The 21,651-nt window shown below is 40.5% G+C and overlaps 1 protein-coding gene across 6 annotated transcripts in view; it reads right to left on the bottom strand.

Moving 5' to 3' along the window:
• Positions 2,979-21,651, bottom strand: part of ABCC1 (ATP binding cassette subfamily C member 1) — a 49,149-nt gene continuing 30,476 nt past the window's right edge. For 5 of the 6 annotated variants that reach the window (XM_021412002.1, XM_021412001.1, XM_021412005.1 and 2 more), the window contains exons 17-31: positions 20,992-21,168; positions 19,773-19,940; positions 19,231-19,408; positions 13,771-13,855; positions 13,134-13,272; positions 12,028-12,235; positions 11,170-11,480; positions 10,122-10,321; positions 9,504-9,630; positions 9,264-9,365; positions 7,481-7,627; positions 6,419-6,577; positions 5,455-5,621; positions 4,489-4,683; positions 2,979-3,292 (exon numbers count right to left, since the gene is read on the bottom strand). In XM_021412002.1, coding sequence (XP_021267677.1) covers positions 3,184-3,292; positions 4,489-4,683; positions 5,455-5,621; positions 6,419-6,577; positions 7,481-7,627; positions 9,264-9,365; positions 9,504-9,630; positions 10,122-10,321; positions 11,170-11,480; positions 12,028-12,235; positions 13,134-13,272; positions 13,771-13,855; positions 19,231-19,408; positions 19,773-19,940; positions 20,992-21,168 — 2,472 coding nt within the window. In that variant the 3' untranslated portion in view covers positions 2,979-3,183. Of the gene's footprint in view, positions 3,293-4,488; positions 4,684-5,454; positions 5,622-6,418; positions 6,578-7,480; positions 7,628-9,263; positions 9,366-9,503; positions 9,631-10,121; positions 10,322-11,169; positions 11,481-12,027; positions 12,236-13,133; positions 13,273-13,770; positions 13,856-15,639; positions 15,685-19,230; positions 19,409-19,772; positions 19,941-20,991; positions 21,169-21,651 lie in introns of all 6 variants that reach the window. The other variant, XM_021412006.1, reaches the window with a different exon arrangement.

The raw sequence follows: 21,651 nt of genomic DNA, 5'->3' as shown, positions 1-21,651 counted from the left end.
AGACACCTGGAGGATGAGGACAGGATGCACTCAGTCCGTTCCCCAGCAATACACTGCAGGGAATTCCTGCTCTACAGCAGCTGGGTGAGGGTGCGCACCTGACACAGTTCACAAGAACAGTTCACTGTAATACATGCTCCCAGTGCAGTCAGCAACTCCTCCCCCTTTAGTCTTTGCAGCACAAAGGGAAATACGTGCATCAACATCAAGGCCATCAAGGCAGTCAAAGTAAGGAGATGAAATACACATTTTCTACATGACTGTGCTCAGCTGCTAGAATTCATTGCCACATCCATGAATTTCCTAGTGACCTTTTTTCCCCCCCTCTATACAAACCTCTAGAGCTCACTGCCCTGGGCTGTAGTACCACTGATCGCTGCTGGATGGCACCAAACTCTTTCGTACTGGATCACAGAAAGGGTTGGGTCAGTGGCACGGATGTCACATGCTACCATGCTAGATTTCACTTACTCAGGTCTTGAAATTGTCCAGGTGCTAGCAGAGCACTAGGTGTAAACACAAGCACAAGAATGGAAACAGATTAAATAAGGAAAATGCACTGTACCTTGCCTTGCAGCAACTTCTATCATTTTCTACAATTGCTCCAAATAGCAATGCCTGCAGAGATCAGTACATGGACCTCTCCTTCCCACCTGAAAGCAGATCTCTCTCAGCTGTACTGCTCCTACCTTAAGGTACCCTGAAGACTACACGACACTGCTCATGCGCACAGATTCTGTGGAAAGAAAGCTGTATTTGTTATCTTTGCATGCAGTAAAGATTAATTTAGATGGATCCCCATCATGCACAATGCAATGTCATTCGAGTTGCATTCAGATTAGATATTAATCATTTTTATGAGGTCAGACGTGGAATCAGGATCATGAATCAATGGAACAATAGCACAAAGCACTGATGAGTGTTCTGACCAAACAAAGAGACTGTGCTCCAGAGCTGGGACAAAATGATTTGTGCTTGCAAGTGTGTAAATATATAAAACTGTGAAAAGTAAGACTTATTAATAACCACTTAATTGAAAAAGAGCAAGACACGCAGAGACCAGTATTCTGACCCCACTGCATTATTTATAAAATTATCCACAAAATGCAGCCAGCCTTTTAGACGTGCAGTACCCTCAATGATCACAAACAGCAACGAATAGGGCTGAGCATAACCAACAACACCTTTTAGTGTACCCAGCCTGACATAGCAAAAGCAGTTTAAGTCATTCTCACACGCACAACTCTACTGCAAACTCTTGATATAGCAGAAACTTAATTCTGCAATCTCTGCATTTCAAACAGACATTTATTCCAAGTGCAGTTCCACTGTTTTCACAGGACTTACTCAGATGAATATGGTAATGCTTGTAAATCTCAGTTACTCAGTAAGTCAGAACACCGTAAGGAACCACTCTGTTCCCATTTGCTCCAATTTTCCCATCCACCACAAGGCTGGAGGAAGTTAACAGCAAATCACCCCCCAGGATGTGTGGCAAAGGGCACAGACATCAAGGACAAAGGATCTTCTCCACAGCACCTTCTGTACTGATCCATCATTATTGCCAGTCTGCACGGCAAACTGCATTACTCTAATTTCATTAGCCACCCTAACAACCTCCAAGCATCAGTTCTAGCAAGCCTGGTTAATCTCAGCAGTACCAACAATTCCTGTTTTCAAGGCAAAAAAAAAAAAGCAAACCGCCAACATTCAGTTTTTGTCAGAAACAAAGCAAGGAACGACACATCATGTTATCTTTCAAACATTTTCTTTACTGCAAGTTCTTTGTAAATATTCATAATTACAAAAAATACCAAAGAAAATTTCAGTCTATTCAATTTCAGAGTCATAATAATTTACAAAAAAATAAATAGCTTTACTCTAAAGACAACTGCCTAGTATTAAGGTCAACAACATCATTCATAGAAGTCCACATTCTCAGAGTACTGAATATTTGGATCCATCTGGCTTAGTTTGCCTTTTTCCAGCATTTTCCTTTAAAATAAGACAAATTAAAACATGAGAAATGAGAAATAAAACTTTTTTCTTTCCACAGAAAACTGAACATTCAACAAAAACTTCAAAAACTAGACTCCACTGCTAACTGAATTGTTAGAGCTCTGACACACAACTCGAAAAACAGAAAAACAGTTCTTTGCTTTTGGGTTTTTTTTGGTGTTGGTTTCTTTTGGCTGGTTGTTGTTGATTTTAACTACTGTCACAGATGAGTCTCCCAGAAAATTTAAGAGTCAACAGGAGCAGCATGAAGGGCGTGTTTCTTCAATGTAAGGCTAACGGTCCTCGATGTAGCAGAACTTCTATTAAAGCACAGAACTGCCAAAGCTAGGAGTGTTGCAGTCAGCATTACGTTGAGCCTGCAACCTCTGCTCAGGTCAGTCCTCACTTCTTAGCCTAGCCCCCACAGGCATAACCAGAATTCTCCACCCAAGTCAGAATTCCTGAATGAACCGGGTGTAAAATCATGTACTGCATACTGCAACAGACCAAGTGATGCAGGAGTTGGGTTTTGGAGCGATCGTCACTCCAAACACACTTAAATACTGTTCTGAAGTTGACTGTGCTTTTTCCACATCAGCACTACTGACATAGTGAACTTGCTGCTATACAATGTAAACACATGTAAAATCTTTAGGAGAATGCATAGAAGCATTAACCATGTACAGTAAATGCCATAATGAGAAAATCTGGCACAAGCATTATTTCACAAGAAGAAAGTCTTTGGACGTTAGGACTATATGCCACAAAATGTTTCAAGTGCATATCACAATAGATGGCTCATCAAATGAGGAATCAGCAAACAAATAACTAACATTTGCAAAAATACTTGAAACAAAAATGGGTTTCAGGACATAAGAGCAGATGAAAAGAAAAAGCTTTTAAGAATTTCTCTGATGAATCATTCTACCTTACATTTGAGCATATAATGACAGATGTCAGGCAAGAACTAAAAGACTATGAAGTGTTTTAAAGAGTTTATATGCTTCTCCTAAAGCTGGCTAAAATCAATACACAGGAGAAGAAAAAAATATTGCATTTTCATGTTACTTCCATTGCTGTGCTGTGGCTGACTACATTAGGTCTGTAACCGAATTCACACCGGCTCAGGGGAAATTACATTTGTTTGAATGCATCACCTCCTCCTTCCCCATTCACATTCAAATCCTATGCCAATCCTGAGTCTTTGGCCATGCTATAGAAAAGGCCTTTTGCCTGAAGTAGGTTGTCCGGGCTATCACACTCCACCACTTCGCCTCTGTCCAGGACTAAAACTCTGTAAAACAAGAAAATTTTTTTAAAAAAGGTCACAAGAAGGTCAATTCAGAACATTGGTGAATATGCAGTGTATGTACACAGATAAATTAACAGTAGCATAGCCACTCTATGCAAGGGAAGACAGTCCAGACTGAATGAGTGAAGAGAGGTTTTCACCTCCATCCTTCTGTCCTTGCTGCAGAAGGCCTGTCTGGTCTACTTAGTAGCAGGCAGACGTGAGACTGAGTGTGCTCTGAGCCAACCAGAAACTAAATGGCAGCACTTCCTCTCAAAGTAAGAGCTGCTGAAACATTAGGAGATTTAGGGTACCATTCCCCTAACACTACCACATCAACTGCTGCTGTGCAGCTTCTGCTGACAAAATATAAACACGGACATACAGCGTATGTAAAGCAAGCAAACAACTGTAACTAGGAAGTTCACAAAGCAAGTCACTATACTCACAGTCAGTGCAGAGTTCAAAGTGCCCTTCACCTACCTCCGCCAATGGCCAGGCACTGCAGATGCTGGCCAGGCCCTTAGGTAAGTGCTGCTGCTGCATGGCGTTACTGGCTGCCACGACCAAACTGGGTGTTAACCTGGTGACAGTGGCACATGCAATGCTTGTCTCTTATCTTTCAGTATTGACAGTGCAATGGCGTACAAGAGCAAACAATCTTATCAGTGGTTGCTTTGCTCTCTGACATACTATGATGAAAAGGACAAGAGAGCTTACAATTGAAATTGAGAGGCCGAAATCTACCCTCAACCACATCTTTGCAAGGTTGCTGAAGATGACGGAGCTCGTATGAACTACAGGCAGAATCGAGGGAAGGAGAAACATCAAATAAACTTCTGACAAAGGCAGCAACTTCCCCTCTGATTCCTTACGCTGTCTGTGCCCAGTTCAGGTTATGTGCTCCCTAAAATTCTGATGCCTCTTCTATCTGAGCCTAAATTAGGGCAAGACTCAGGAACAGATTCCTGTTGTCCTTCTTGCCTCCTTTCCCTTCCTGGCTTGCCTGGACACAAGTGGCAGAACAGCAGTGCAACAAGAAACCCATCTAAACCTCAATTTCAGCAGCACTGTGGAGAGCGAGCTAAAAATACAGTGGTCAACACAGATGAGCATCACTGTGCTAGATAAAAGCAGAGCACGCTACAAGTCACACACACCATTCTTCAAGATAGAAACAGTAAAAGGTATTACTTCACCTTGTATAGTCCATGATTGTGTTCAGACGATGTGCTATAGTTAAAACAGTACATTCTTCAAATTGAGATTTTATTGTTGACTGTATGAGGTTATCTGTCTCAAGATCAACAGCAGCTGTGGCTTCATCTAGAACCAGGATTTTGGACTTCCTGAGTAGAGCTCGTGCCAGGCACACCAGCTGGCGCTGTCCCACACTACACAGATGGGAGGATGGAGAGGGGAAAAAAAAGGTCACAATAAGTTCACAGTACTCTTTTCGAAGCCCAGCAATTCCCATTGGAACTATTCTCATGTCCCTGGAATCCAGTAAAATAGGTAAGGTCAGTCTTACTACTTCACTATAAAGTAGTAGCAGCATCCTAACTACAATGTCCCTCTCATAACAAAATATAGGCAATGTAATAAAAGAGGACATTACAAACGGTCTAGATCACTGGATCAGTGCAAAGTTAAGAACTGGACTTCAAACTTTCTATAGACTGAATGCATAACTGTTACGGTATAAAATGCAAGCTAACTACTCCCATAGAAAAGCTACATCTCTTGAGCATGAGCCATCATTAGTTCAGAGCACTAACTATAAATAGCAGGTTGCTGCTACCAAAATCCTTTCCAAGACTGCACAAGCTTGGAAATCAAATGTCACAGCATTCTGAGTATTCCTTAAATTTAATTCCCAAACTTGAGAGTTTCAAGCACGTTCAGTAAAACCTAACAGGTTGGTTGCCTGGTCATGCATTAAGAATTCCTCCTCAAATTCTCACACAAGAATAAAATAAACAACTACCAACAACAACAACCACCCACAAACAAACAACACTGCTATTGCTAGGTTCCAGGTACCCCTTTTTTGTGCGAAGTGAGCTCTACGCTTTCTGTAAGTAGGAAGTCTAGCTGCAGATTGGAGACCACACTTCTCAGTTCACACACTTAACTCTTAAGGCAAGCACCATTTTTTAGCTTACCTGAGGTTTTCTCCACCTTCAGCACATTCATGATTAAGTTTATCAGGAAGGGATGACACAAAGTTTTTCAGGTGAGCTAATTCCAAAGACCTCCAAATGTCTTCATCAGAGTGTTGGTCAAAAGGATCGAGATTCATACGCAGAGAACCAGAAAATAATACTGGATCCTACTCACAGAAGAACATAATTGACAATCCATGCAGAACACAGCAAGCACTCCAAAAATTTTTCTTAAATAGTGAAAGGAAAACAGCATGTGCAGCTGCAGTTGCAAGCAAGCCAATCTACTGAATTAAGAAGTTAGACTTCACTTTTTCAGGCACTGGGCTAGACTGGGATGGTTATGTGCAGACCTCTGTGGCTGAAGAGTAGTACAAAGCTCACAACGCTTCGAGGTCAGAATGCTTTCTTTGTACAAAAGCCCAATAAGTGCACATAAAGCTTGAAACAGCAACACAAAATCCCAGGCCTTCATAACTAGACCACACAGTAACTTAATTCTATTTCTAAAAAGTAGAGATCTAGTATCAGTCAACACTGGTATCTAGATACACTCCAGAAGGCCCCCCACAAGTGGCAACGCTCAAGACATTATTTCTCCCCTACTTGTCAAAAGAACAACAGTTTGTAGGTTACCATGGGACCCCTGAGCAGCTGTTATCCTGGGATCAGACTTACTACTCAGGCTAAGCTGTATACAGTGTTTAAATCATCAGCACAGGGAGTTAACAATGTGCACGTGTCCAAAGACCACAGTTTTGCTTCCACAACTCAGTCATAGCCAAGCTTCTAATTGTTACCTAGCACAAGTAAAAAACGTTTTCAAGTGTACGAAAGAGCATAGTAAAATGACTCGATTTCACAGCTAAAGATCAGAAAAGGAATAAATATATTTCCTCCAGTACATTGCAGAAAGCACCCTGTTACAGTATGAGCTCTGGCAATGTCAGAGTTTCATACCTACCTGAGGAATTATGGTTATCTTGAACCGCAAGTCATGGAGTCCTATCTTTGCGATATTAACTCCATCAATAATAATTTCTCCTTCAGCTGCTTCATTGATCCGAAACAAGCCTAACGTAAGGGAGGATTTTCCAGCTCCTGTTCTTCCAACTATTCCTATCTGTTGGAAAGAAATACAGGAAGATCTTACAGTAGGGCAGAGTTAAAGCATTTCCAAGACTATCCAACATAGACTTTCTTGAAAGGTTGTTATATTTCTTGGGCTAAGACACCCTAAAATAGCGCAACTAGCAGAAGCTAATCTAACAGGAAGAAAAAAAAATCACAGGCTATGGAAATAAAAGGTAATCAAGATTGCAATCCATTCACAGAATTATTCAATTTTATGGAAAAGCAGATGGAATCAGGTAGAAAAGGGAAAAGATTTCCTAACTATTCTATTTTTCTCTTCATGCTTCACAGTTAAATTCCTGGCTTGACCTTTATTTCCTCTTCTTTGAATTTAAAGAAAATTTATAGCAAAAGCACTCAGTTTCATGTATACATTTTGCTTCCCAGTTAGACTGAAGTCTTCAGTTATTCTTTTCTCTTTTTACTAAAGATGTTTTTTAAAAATTGCTACTTTGGTTGGTTGATGCATCTCTTGCCATCTGCATTTTCTATCTAGTCCTGATGTAGCATTCTGCCCATATTTGCATGTAGACAGCATTCACTCAGAAAAAAAAAAGGAAATACCTAGTTGGATACGCCAACTAAAGAGGCCTGATAGTAGATGTGTCTCCCAGGTATGTTGTATGCTGTCATGCAACGTGGGGCACTTGGGCATACGTGAGAATATACAGTAGATACACACACAAATCTATCTCCATCAGAGTTTGGCCAAATCCAGATAATCTGGTAAGGGCTCACTGCAGCTGCCATTTACATTAAGACTGACTCTAATGAAGCTCTTGCTCTCAAGGACCTAAGACTGCCACTACCAGAAGGGAGTGAGACTCTTCTTTGGCTGATGTATGAATATTTATAATACAGTAATGGTCTGCTATTAATTCAAAGTCAGTACCTTCTCACCCCCATTTATGGTGATGTTTATATTTTTCAGAACCAAATCCAAGTCTTCCCGGTAACGTAAACCAAAGCCTCGAAACTCGACCTTCCCCTCCTCAGGCCAGGTGCTGGCTGGGGCAGTTTCTTCAATACTCCACTCAGCCTGAAACAACCACACAAGCATATCTGATCACTTCTTCCCACAACTGACTTCCCTCAGAGGACTGAAAAGCAATCAAGAAAAATCCTCCTTATTGTGTAACTTGCAAATGGAACTGTGATGATTACTGTGAAAAAATAAAAAGGAAAAAGCTGCCTGAAGTCAGATGAAATGGTGATAGCAAAACCCTTGGCTACATACACAAGTGCTTTGCTTCTTAAAGTTTCCTCTTATAAATAGCACAAAGAGGCAGTACACATTTGGATAACCTGTTTGTCCACAGCCACCACAGTAATGAAACCATTGGGAAAGAGAGGCATGCAACTACAAGCAGTTAACCGAGACTAAGATTTCCAGGTTGGTAATCAGCCGCTGCCTTAGCCTCCCACACAGGTCAGAGAGGAAAGAACACATCCCACTGCCAGTGCCAAACAAAGAGGCTTTTAACCATATAAATATCAAACTGCTACCAGACCCTGAAAAAAAAGTCTTAGAAAGGGTCCTCTTAAGGTTTGGTTGCAAACATAATAACACAAGTCAGGTTATCCAGTGACAGGCACGTCAAAGAGGAGCCAGGGGAACTGTGTACCATAGCCAAAAGGGGCACAGCTACAGATGTGATAACTTCACAGGCAATTTGAATCAAAGCAAAAAGGTAGCTCCTCTTTATCTGCCTCACTGAGAGCAAAAATGGAAACAAGCCAATAAAAAAATCTTGAAGCACTTAAAAACAAAATCACATTTGCACAGATTCTCTGGTTAACTCACAGCAAGTTTCCTAAATAATATGGCATAAATATTGGTGTATACACTCCAAAAACACCCACAGGAACTACACTGTGGTACACTAAGTGTTCCCCGTGGAACACTAAGATACAGCCTGTCCTTACAGGCCGTGAGAGCACTAAGCAACATCAACTCCATCAGCTCAGAGGACATATCCAGCTGCACTCACCCACAGGCTGGTAAATGGGCTGGAAAGAGCTCTGAAGAGGGTGCTGACTTCTACACAGAACTAAGTGGAAGAAAGCACTGGTCCAAAGGCACCAGGGAGGGTGAACTGAAAGGTCTGACATGGAAGAGACTTCTCAACAGGACAGCTGCCATCACCTCAACTTAGTGAGTTTTTCTGCTGACCATGGGACATGACACCTGGCAACCTGGACTGACAGAGCCCCAAAGGGGAACATCGGTGTCCTGGCTCCAAGAGGATCCCCAGGAAGCTGCCCGTTTTGCTGTCTTCCATAGATGAGCTCAAAATGAGGCAAAGACTTGCAGTCTCAAGCTCTGCATGTGAGGTGTGGTGAGTGTGAAAACTGGAGGGGACCCAGAGCACAGTAGTCCTGTCTCAGGGCATCACCTTCAAATAAATACTGCTCCAGAGCTAATGAAGGGTTGATTGCTTCATTGGGATGGTGTTTGTGCAACATACACAAGCCTGTCTAATGAGCACAATTGAAATATCTCAGTAACAACTAAAGATATTCTAGATGAAAAGGAATAAAGCATCAAGGCAACTGTAGCTCCCTTACGGTCTTGTTCAAGCTAGCCACTTAGGCTGCAGGTAACCACATCAAATGATATAACTGCAAGTCCTAGGAAACATCAAACGTTAACTGTGATGAACAACTCACTGTACCTCCTTCTCCATTTCCGCATATTCTTTGACTCTTTCTACAGCAACAATATTGGTTTCCAGATCTGATGACATACGAACTAGCCAGTTTAAGTATGCTGTAATCTGCAAGAAAAGAAGTTTAAAGACATCTTACACAAAACAATTTTTCAAAATTTTATGTACCTTATATTCTCTTCAAAGTCTGAGCAAGATTTTGGCTTTCTGATGCAGTCACGGTTACTTTAATAAAGGTATAATTACCTGCAGTGAGTAGGACACTGAAAGACCAACCAGCCCCGGACTGAGCTTGTTGCGTGCAATCACTGCAAACAATGCTGCAAAGAGAACAATACAGTTCCCCACATACTCCAGACGTACCGCCAACCATCTGCAATAGAGAAAGACATAACACATCTTTCCAGTAACATCCACAGACAATCATGAATGCAGTGAACTACTGTTCTGTCACATATCTTGTTTTTAAAAAGATTAGTAACGTGGCATCTGAGTATTGCCAGTGACACAGGAACTACAAGGCACCTGATGTTCTGCTCTAGCAGCATGCAAAAAGCATACAGATACAAATAAACCCTTCAGAGGCATTAATTTTTGGTTTAGTTCAGAAAGCAGATGTGGTTACGTTGGAACCAATGAACCACAACTTTTAAGAATACTACGCAGATGTAAGGCAGGAACTATAAACAAGGGAAACTCAGAATTAACCTTAATTCCATTTAACAAGTTTAAGAAAACAGGTATATTCACAAAGGCTTCCCTACCAAGGGCAAATACAGACAGGTGACTGACAAGGCACACAGGCAACAGAACTATACCCTCTCTGTTTATAATCATCTTTCAATATTTCAACCCCACCATTACCTGTTTGCAACAATGCTTGGATAATAAGCTTTCTGATTTTCATCCACTTTCATGTCATTCTGCTTTATAAAACGTTTCTGCTCCTCAAAGGCTCGAATTACACTGACTCCCAGAAGGGTCTCATTGAAGTGAGAATACACAGGAGAACGACTAACAGATTCAAGGCGTTTGAGCTGGCGAGAAGTGGCCACATAAAATCTCTGCAAATCAGAATATGAAAATTGTGGTTACAGCCAGATTGCATCTGACAAGACAGAGGGAATCACAAGAGAGCTCCCAGCCCTTTGGGCTGTTGGTAGCAGACATTCAACTTACACAGAGAAATACATGCCTCCTCCAAAACTTCTAAACCTAAAATGACCGCTATATACATCTATAAACACATGCCAAACTATCTCATCTAATAGCCACTACCACTCACTCTTCTCTGCAAACTTACTTCAATAGTACAAAATTCTGAGTCTCTACATCATGCATCATTGCCTTTAAGACTCACTAGCACAGCTTTACAGATGCACTAACTCAGCAGTCAAAGCCAGAAACCAGCTCCTTTTCACAGGTGCGTACTACATCTATCAAATACCTAACAGTAAAGCAAACTGAAGCAAGCATATCTTGCCTATGCAAGACAGGACTGAAAGGCTGTCATAGTTTCTCTTGATCTGTAAACAACCTTCTAACAAAATGGGCATTTCAACAGAAATGCACACATAAGCCTCTGAAAGTTACTCTTCCATTTGGAAGATAGTTTAGAAAAGCCCATACATTTTCCATATATGAGCTCTAAGCAACAAGCCACATACAGTTTGCCACAAAGTTTAATGGCATTTTTGCAAAGGCTGTTTAGGTAATAGAGGATTAACTTTCGCACACAGAAGTCATTTTACACTTGAAAACATAAGGAGATGGATCAACTAATCCGTAAGTTGCGCAAAGCACCATCAGCTAAGAATGACACAAGTTAAACATTAAAATCCATCCTAGTCCATTGTCTTACATAGAGGACAAGTAATTTCTGGTCCAGCTGACACTGGCCAACACCTCCTACCTGCACAAGCAAGTAGAGAAGTCCCAGAGGTGGAATAATGACAGCAGCTAGAGGTGTGGCCAGCAAAATGATGATACAAGCCCCAATCACATTAAATGTTGAGCCCATGAACATCTTGATGATTGGTGGAATGGTAGAGTCAATGGTATCTATCTCCTTAGAGAAACGGTTCACTAAATTTCCACTGGGTGTACGTTCAAAGAAACTCATTGGAGACCTGAGGACATTGTGCAGCAGGTCGAGGTGCAGATATCGTGAAGCAAATATTCCTCCTATTGACACAGCCATCGAGTAGCCAAACACAGCAATACCTGGAAAAGACAACTTGGTTTTTAATTGCTCTCAACTCTCACACAAAACACCTTTATCCACTTTGTCATCACTTAGAATTGTCACAGATCTGGTGCAATAATCCTGAGATTTTGAGATAATCACCATGTTTAACTGTAATTATTCAAAAGCTTTTTCAGTGAAGACAGCACATTACTCTCATGGAAGAATTTGTTTCTCCGTTACAAAAACTATAATATTTGAGCGCCTTCCCTGAGTCAAGGGCACTTGATTTTAAGGAGGCATTTAATTTTTATTAGGATTTTTATGATAACTTTAAAGTGAGCTGTTGCACATCCTACTTTGGGTGTTACACTTCATATTAAAAAAAAAACTGACCACAAAAAGGACACAAAAAACCCACTGAGCTAGGCTCTCCATAGTGCCTTCATCTTTACATGACAAAAAAAAAAAACAACCCACTTTGTCCTTAGCAAACTGCTGCTGCAGTTCTGGGAATAGAAGGTCAACAAGAGCATTAGAAACATTCTGAATGAGCTACTCTTAAAATAGGTAAACCAGGCAAACCTTGAGAAATTCCCAGCGCTCCATATACTCCCAGTCTGACATTTGTGTACTGCTGTGTCCCATTGACAACAGGATCATCTGTCCATAAACTTAACCAATAGTTGGAAGCCAGGGAGGCTATATGGTTACACATAAAGAGGAAAATGCTCAGAAAAGAAATATAGAGTCCAATAGCTTTCATGTATTCCCAGTATACTGTTGTCTTTACCTGAAGAGTGAAAGAGGAAAAAAAATACTTTCATTTTGCTGTTTAAGTTTCAAAGCCAACAGTTCCCATTCCCTCACCCTCTATTTAAAACTAGTATTTCGCATCAAGGTATGAAAACATGACAGTCACATAGTATAAAGCCACTACCCAGAAGCACAAACTATAAGATGCTCTGTGGAGCTGTGTCAACCCAACATCCCTTGAGGGCAGGCATGCATCACCTTTCCCTTTTCTTTCAAGAGAAGGGAAGGGACAGCACCGCCTGAAGTAAAACAGAGCATCAGTGACAGAGCCAAAAACTCCACTGGGGAGTTTCAGTTTTTGTCTCTTTCTTTTTACCACATGATTATACAGTCTTTAGTTAAACCCTTGCTCCACAAGTTTTGAATTCTATGATCTATTATAAAACAGAGGACAGGAGCAGCATTACTAGGAGGTGTAACTACCATTTTCCCAGGAACCTCACTCTCAGGTTTCTCAGAAAGACCTGAGTATCCTGGGATTAGACACTTGTGTTTACAGTGGAATCTTGGCTTAAAATTCCATGCCGAAGGACAGACTTCACTAGGTGACTTAATTTGTCACAACTCTGCAATCTCTTTCCAAAAAAAAAAAACCCAATAAAACAACAACAACAAAAAAAAATCAAGCTGCAAGTTTTTTCTTTCTTTTAAGCTTGGATGAGGGGTTCATCATCCTTTCTGTGAGCAAATGTGGAGCACAGCTCTAAGAACAGAGGAAACAGTAACGCTTCAGTGAATTTCTACAGAACAAGAGGCAATCCACTCAGCTCCTTCTTGCTCCTGCTACATGGTCTTTAGAAGCTATTTTTTTCCCAGTCATGGGGATTTTTCTGAAACTGAAATATAGCACAGGAAGTGGGAGCAGGAGACCTTACCCTCCCGGTCTTTGCTGTGTCAGCCTCTGTCAGTTTCCAGGAATTCTTCTCTGCAAGAGGCTTCTGTAGCTCTGCTGTGCTGCTCTGCTGCTGTGACTTCCCCGTCTCTCTGCTGTACGTTGAGGAGTTACTGAGCTGCCTGTTTAAAAGTACAGTTTGTTTTTTTTTTTTTTTTTATTATTTTTTTAAGACTTGTCCAGGCCAGGTGTTTGCTTCATAGACAGATTTCAAGGGCCTATGGCTACAAGTGACTAGTTTGCATTTCTCTGGTGATAATCAATCTCCTAATCAGCCATCACCTAGCAAGTGACTATCACTGGTCCTCTCCCCTCTGCACTGCACACTTCTAATCCCCTCTGATAACATTCAGTTCTCTAGTACCCATCTTCAGATACAAGCTAACTGGCTAGGTAGTCAAATAAATCTTGGTTGAGTAATCACACTTGCTTCCAAAAATATCGTACCTCTAGAGTACCTGAAGCCATGGAGCGGCAACAGACTCACCTCCTTCAAGCTTCTGGACCTAGCACGATATTTTCCTCCAACAAATACCATGAACACTAAGTTACTGTTTGTTCACAGCTGACAAAAAGGACAGGAAATTTGGAAAAAATAGAGGAAAAAGAGGACCACAAACCTATGCATCAGCTTTCCAGAGGTTTCATTCCCAAGGACTCCGTTTTCTACAGGCTTTCCTTCCTTTGCGGATGGACTACTTGCATCTGCGGGAGAAAAAATAAAAAAAAGAAAATATGGAAGTGATAGTGATGAGATACAGTGGTTGAACTTCAGTAATGACAAGTGCAGTCTTGTTGCACAAATAAACAGTAGAACACAGGAGCATTTACATACGCTAACAGATAATTGATCAGACGAGCATATTAGCCTAGTTCCAACCCAAAAGGATTAGTTGACAACACAGGGAATATTTATTTTTCTATTTTCCTCCAATTATAGGTCAGTAATAATAATTTAACATAGTTATGAAAACATACTTGGTGTTAAAGCCCAAAATACCAAGTTGCACTATGACTCACTCTGGGGAAAAAAGGCCAACACTAACAATCTTCTGCTTTTCAAACCACATCTTTAATACCGTTAAGTCAAATTATTTTTATTTTAGAACACAATGAGCAGACATTCTAGTAAATGGAGTAAAGCTACAAAAACAGATGACAGGTGCCACTAACTTTGAGCCTTCCTGCAAAATGAAGCAGAACGCAACATACAAAAGCCCCATGTTTTTAAGCAACCATAGTTATCAGATTCATTTAAGCAGAGAGATTTTTGCACAAATGTCAGTGAACAAAATAAGCAAGTTTTGTTACCCCACAACATCCCACTTCTAACAAGATGCAGAACACATAAGACAGGTGCCTAAAACACTTCATGAAACCTATCATCTTGAATTAAGATTTCTCCTAACAACTTAATTCAATGTAACACATAAATAAAATGTCTACGTTCAAATTATGTCATCATTTTCCTAATACAAATGATTGTGACCCCTAAAATATTACTGATAATTAGGTGAAACTCTATTTTAATGTATAAATGTTAATTCAGAATTTGTAATAAAATAATTTTGCATCTAAGAGTCTGTGCAGACAGAAAAAAGCTCACCTGCATTTATTAAAGAGATATGCAGGAAAATTAGTGTAGATTTAGAATTTGAAATCTTCACATTTTTGTAAGAAGGCAAAATACATATGCATAAATCAGTTCATCAATACACTAAGGATGGGCTGCTTGAACTTAAAGCTGTTCTGCAAAACTCTAAAAACCCAAAGCTAAACTGTTCAGAGTGGTCCAAAAGCAGGAAGGAAAAAAAAAGACCAAAAGCAATGGCAAAAGTGAAAGCTTCAATTATTTAGTTCTTATTTTTAAAAGAAATTTGATACTGTTGGTTATTTTAAGCACTTGATATGTTTTCTTTTATAGGAGTCCCATATGAAAGCCAGTATATCACTTTAGAGCATCACTGAAGCTCTAAACCCACATCAAAATAAGAAAGCCACAAGTAAACCACCCTTCCTTAACAGCTCTTAAATTTGATGTCTTGTTATAGGCTACAGAGATTTCATACTTATATGGCATTTACCTTCTGAGAGAGAAAAGTACTGAAGATTGCCACAGTAAATCCTGAATATAAAGTACTAAATAAATGACAACAAAAGGCACCTTCGTGTGTCAATACCGAGCTCTCCCTCTCAGACTACATTCATTATACTCCTAAATCCAGAGTGCGAGATTCAACTTTCAAGTTTATTTAAAGCTTCCCTCCGCAAATGTTTGAGATAGCGAATCACTACTGGTGAATTAATTATCTACAAGTCAGCACGGGAATTACTGTACACACACAAGTTACATGCAAACCAAGCAAATACCCTGTTATATAGCTGAAATCTTCTAATAATGACTCAATCTCTTTTGTGAATGCAGTACAGTTACTAGTATTGCTCTACCTCAAGCACTAGTAAAAGCCGCAAGGCAAGAAAGCAGTTACCTGTTTCCAGAGGTTGATTCGTTCTTTCTAACGAAGGATCTGAGTCTAAAAGCATATATAATTAACTTTTTCCAGAAAAACCATTTTCAACCTTCACAAGCATAAATGCATTAAAGTAGCACAACCTAAACCACGAAGACAAACAAATGCTCAAGGCAGGATCAAATTCACTGAAACTGATCTTTTTAATACCACTCCTTGGATTAAAACAAAAAAGGCAGCCTCAAAGAAAAAAAGAAATCCAAACCATAAGGCTGCAAGCGACAGATCACTAAATTTACTTCTAGTGAATCACTATCGAGGGGTGGGGAGCAGAAATCAAAGAGTAACTCCAAGGCAACCTCAAATTAACCCCAGAATATACAGGGAACTATCGTATTAGTCTTCCTCAATGGCACGGAAGAAGCTTCATTTAAGAAGCTTAGAGACTCCCTATTCTCAACAATAAAGACATGTATCATCACGTTTTAAGAGTGACAACTTTTGTCCACATAGGTGCAGCTCCGTGCCACACCTTTACCGTGCCTTCAATGCAGAACTGCAATGAGAGGAGAGCTGTGGCAGCATCAGCTTCCTTAGTCTCATCTACTGTGCAGTCCCCAGTCATCACCTCCAGTGCTGCATTCAGTTTTGGGTTTCTCACTACAAGAAAGATACTATGGCCCTGGATTGTTTCCCAAGAAGAGCAATGGAGCTGTGAATGGTCTGGAGCACAGTCCTGCTGGGAGCAGCTGAAGGACCTGGGATGGTTCAGACTGGAGAACAGGAGCCTCAGGGGAGACCTTATCGCCCTCTACAATTCCCTGACAGGAGGTTGTGGTGAGGTGGGAGTCAGCCTCTTCTCCCAGGCAACAGTGATAGGACAACAGGAATGGCCTTAAATTGCACCAAAGGAGGTTCAGACCGGATATTAGGAAAAAATTATTTTCAGAAATAGTGGTGATGCACTGGCATAGAATGCCCAGGGAAGCAGGAGAGTCACTGTCCCTGGAAGTGTTCAAGACGAGCTTAGATGTGGCACTGAGGGACATGGTTTACTGGGCACAGGTGATGGGTTGACAGCTGGACTAGATACTCTTAGTGGTCTTTTCCAATCTTAATGATTCTGTGATCACCCAGCATGGCTGGATTAGTAAGGAACTGTGAGAAACTTCACTCTTCCAAGTATCTTGATACCTTAACAGCACTCATCTGGAATCAGTTTGCTTCTGCCACTTGAGGCAGAGACTACAGCTAGTTTTTACCATACCAAGGAGAACAGAAAAGCTGATTTTTGCTAAAAGGTAAGTAAAATGAATTTAAGAGGAAGTCAGATTATTTCCTGACCCAGGCAGGTGCTTCCTGAACTAACACATCTAGATTCCACAACAACATTTAGGTCAGAGCCAACACAGCTCACTATTTAACTCTTGCCTTTCCAGAAGCCAAAGGAGGGAAGCACACATCCATATCTACAGGCACTGAACAAGCCAACCTATCTATCAAACATGTATTCATGTAACCATTCAATAGTGCTCTGAGTCCAACTCAGCTTCATGCTGTTAGAAAGCACAGCCATAAAACATGGGTGTGCTCTGTACTCAGAGACAGCAGTGACTGGGAAGGTGCAGTGCTTTTTCTTGCTGATATGAAACCTCAGCCCGTAAAGCAGAAGTGGCCATTTTTATTATTAAACACACACTCTTCTACCTCGTGTATGATGTAAAGACACTGAGCAAGTAAGCCATCTTCTTTTCAAACTCAGGATTCAATAAATTGTTTCCCAGCTGTAGCAGTAAGGAAGAAAAATTACTTATTTTTTACAGAAGTCAAGCATGGTTACATGAATACTGCTACCATCCCATGTTTTCCACAAAGCAGATTTCAACTCTGCTGGACAAGAGCTAGAATTTGGGAAATGAAGTCCACAGAATTATTTAAGGGGAGAAAAAACCCAAAAAACAAAAACCTCAACAATCCAGACTCTTAACAGTTTTCAGAGTATTTTTACTCCCCTTACGTTCCACACCACAGCCAAATTGTGAGTACGATCCTCACAAAATCAGAGCTGAAAGATCTTCCAGCTTTAAATGCACATATCTAAATGCTGGGGGACAGCCTACCCATATTGTTTCACCTCAAGTAAACTCCACACAATGTAGAACAGATTTAGAACTGTTACTTCTGCTATATACTTTATCTTTCAGGCACTGCATTCAAGACCAAACATAAACCAGACAGTTAAAAAATATGAGGGTTGCTCCATAAGTAACATCTCCTGTTTTATTATGTCAGTCCAGGACACCAGAGGTGGGTGTAGGTGGGATGGCAGCAGAGGTTGAGCCCTCCCACCACCATCCGGTTACACGTTGTCGCCACGTAACAGACAGCAGCAGAGGGGCACTCTGACACAATGGCATCTGACGTGGAGGTGTGGATGAAGCAATGGTGTGGAACTGAACTCCTCCATGTGGAAAAAAATGACACCCACTGACATTCATCAATGCTTGCTGAACACTGATGAAGACCAAACAGTGGATGTAGCACAGTGAAGTGCTGGTAGTGCATCTCAGCAGTGGCAACAGTGACCAGTGAGGCACCTCTGCTCATACAGACCTTTACAAGCACGGCATGCAGCTCTTGTTCATCATTGGCAAAAATGCACAACTAAGTGTAATGACTATGTTGAAAAATAGTGTTCTGTAGCTGAGAATTTGCTCTATCAAATAATGTTATTGTGCTCTTCATATCTGTTGTTGTTTCCATGCAAATAAATAGAAGGCATTACTTTCAGAGCAACTTACTTATTTAAACCTTACTTCTGTAAGTTTTACCACTTTTACTCCCTGCAAACACACTAAAAACAGCTCTATGCTTTGCAAGGGCAAACTGAAGTTACAAAGAAGCCACTTGGGAACAACAACAACAAAAAAAAACCAACAGCAAAACTCCTGGCTCCAAGCCCCTTAAAACAGAAGTCTGCATCTGCTACTCTAATCAGTTTGTATGAGAAATATAAGGAAAACAGTCATAAGACAGGTAGCCTTAAAGTAACCATTTGCTACAGCCAAAACAAGAGGTTTTGCAGCAACAGCTACCAGTCTGAAAGGGGAAGGCGTGACCAGAGCAGTCCATGGCACAGCTAGGAATCCACACAAACCCAACTGGCTGCAGTAGTAGTGGCATCAGCAAATCACCCACACTACAAGCCAGAGAATGGAACAAGTACTAGAAGCAAGACAAACGTAGGTGCTTTTTTAATGCAAAGTGGTAGGTTAATTTTAGATGCAGCTCACCAAAGGAGTTACCTGCATAAAGAAGCACAGGGAAAGGTGTAAAAACCCCCAGCTCCTACTGGATTTCGTAACTTTAATTTTGATCTGAGTGATAGCTACTCCACTACAGAACTGTGCCATATTTTGCTAAGTTTTAAGAAAAAGAACGCGCATTTCATCTCACAATCTCCAGCGCCCTCAAAAACCGCTTCTACCTACAGGTATATTAAGAGGAATAGCAGTTATAACCAATACAACTAATATTTTTCCTTCAACATGAATCCCTTAACATGTCATCTATCAGATTATCCAGAAGAGGATTTACTTGGAAGCTTACCACTGCCCTCTGTGCTTTGTTCAGCGTTAGCGTACGTACGAAGGAACTCTGCAAAAGCTCCATCTTGCTTCAGCAGCTCCTGGTAGGAGCCCATCTCAGAGATTTCTCCATCAGTCATTACCAGAATTGTATCCATTTGAGGCAGATAGTTCACTGAGTGGGTTACTAAAACCCGTGTCTAAATAGCAGAAAAAAAAAATTATTCTAACATCTCAAACTAGTAAATATGGTGGTTAAACTTGTGTTCTCATGGCTTTAATTCTGTGCACAATACAGCAAAAATTATGGACAGGCATGCAGCATTTCAAAGAAAACAACTTTTGACTTTTTCATCACAGAATTTTGAATAAGAGAAATCAAAGTATATCTTATTATAAAAACTAAGTGTTTTAGGATTTCTAAAAAAAAATCTCAGAAGGATCCTTTTATTTTTCTGATGTTTAAAGCAAAAGTCTAAAGGTGAAATTTGGGCAACGTGGAATCATTTGAACTCAAAGAAAAACAAACCATTCCCAAAGACAAGTTATTACATCATTACGTACTTTATTTTTCAAGATTCCTTTTGGTCCAATAACTTTTTCAAAAATATGTTTCCCAACATGAGCATCAACAGCAGATAAAGGATCATCAAATAAATAGATATCTGCATTACAGTAGACTGCCCGAGCAAGACTAACTCGTTGCTTCTGTCCTCCAGATAAATTTACACCCTGGGGAAAACAAGAAAATATGATCCTTCATTTACATCTAAAAGGAGATGTCTTGCTGTAGTGAAAGAAGCGTACTGCTTGTGAAATACAAAAGCCATGGGAGATTTATGCAAACCAGAGAAATTTCAGCGTTGACTGAAACAGATACTTATCACAAATTATTCACTACTGTAGCATGAAAACTACAGCCAAAATCCCCTTAGAAGGAAGTCTGTCTATTAACTTACGTCACTGCCAATGAGGGGCTAGAAAACAAGAAAAGTGCTGTTTACTGTTCTTGTAAGGAATTAATACAGACCAGACATACTTAATTCTGTACATTTAGAGGCTGATTCTCCTCTCAGTCTTATTTCTACAGTGCTTCCCCTGATCTAACGAACAAACTCTGAGCACACCCTACAGATTGGTTGGCCTTCTCACCAGCCAAATTTCTCTTAAGGAAAATAACTGCGCACACTTAACCAAATCTGGACTTGAGGCTGACAGTTGGCAGCTATGCCCCATCTAAAACTGGCCAACAGGCAAAGCACACATCTCTACATATCCCTCCCCGTCCTCTGGAGGGCATCAGCTTAGCAGAATGCCAAGCATGTTACCTACACACAGCTGGCCACGCGTTCAAGGGACACCTGGCCCTGCTTGTAAGCCAGACCACTAACTCATTTCTGCAAGTTTCTAAATATCACACTGCACGTATTTTTGCAACCAAAAGCCAAAAGAAAACCCAGACAAATTCTCCTACACACTCCCCCCTTGAAGTGTTTAGAAGGTTCTCCTGTTTCCACAAGTGTTTATGCTCTATGACCACCACAACTCAGAGCTGTTTAAAAACAGGCATTGTTAAGATGCTTTTACTCTTGTAATTTAGAAAACATTTCTCGCCTTTGAGTGTTAAAGAAAATACATATTGTTCAAATCTGCCCCCCTATTCTAGAGGATTTCACTCTGCATGTTTTCAATTCAATATAACTTTAAGAGAAAGTAGAACAGAAGTCATATGGTGTTATCTACATGTAACAGCAGTATTATAGTAGAGTGGGTATTTAAATACCTTTTCTCCTATTTCTGTTCTGTCTCCCATAGGAAGAATCTCTAAATCAGGTAGAAGTGCACAAGCCTCAATAACACGCTTGTACCGGCTCTCATTCATCTCTCTTCCAAAGATAATATTATCTTCTAAAGTTGCATTTTGGATCCAGGCTTGCTGAGGAACGTAAGCAATCGAGCCCTGCGAGAAAATTAAAGGTCCTTAGGACTTCAGACAAAAAGACTGCACACAAAGTCAAAGCGGGGCCCTGTGAGGTTGGCAGTGCTATATACTTCACAAATTGCCTATGGTCATTTTGGAATCACACAGACAAATGTGTGCCTCCTACAATATGTTATATTTTTAATCCTCTCTGCAAGTGAATGTAACGAAGTGTGTTGGTGGAAAATAAAAGACTTCAAACAAAACATGATTCCCTAACATAAACTTAGAAGAAACATTTGTTTAGAGAATATTTACACAATTACTGGATGTTAAAAGTCATTACAGCTTTGCTCTTTCATCTAGCCATAAATTATGTTCACCGTAAAACAATTTAATATGGAATGCAGGAGTGTTTAACAAATGCATCCCTGCCAAGAGATTTCTGCTAAAAGTAGAGGAAGTTGCTCTCGTATAAGAATGTCACTTCAAAGGAAAAGACTTGGCTGCTGCAAAATAACT

The sequence above is a fragment of the Numida meleagris genome, chromosome 13 (genome assembly GCF_002078875.1).
Source record: "Numida meleagris isolate 19003 breed g44 Domestic line chromosome 13, NumMel1.0, whole genome shotgun sequence".
Classification (NCBI taxonomy): domain Eukaryota; kingdom Metazoa; phylum Chordata; class Aves; order Galliformes; family Numididae; genus Numida; species Numida meleagris.
The sequence above is the reverse complement of the archived record's forward strand: the minus strand, read 5'-3'. Positions and strand labels throughout refer to the sequence as shown.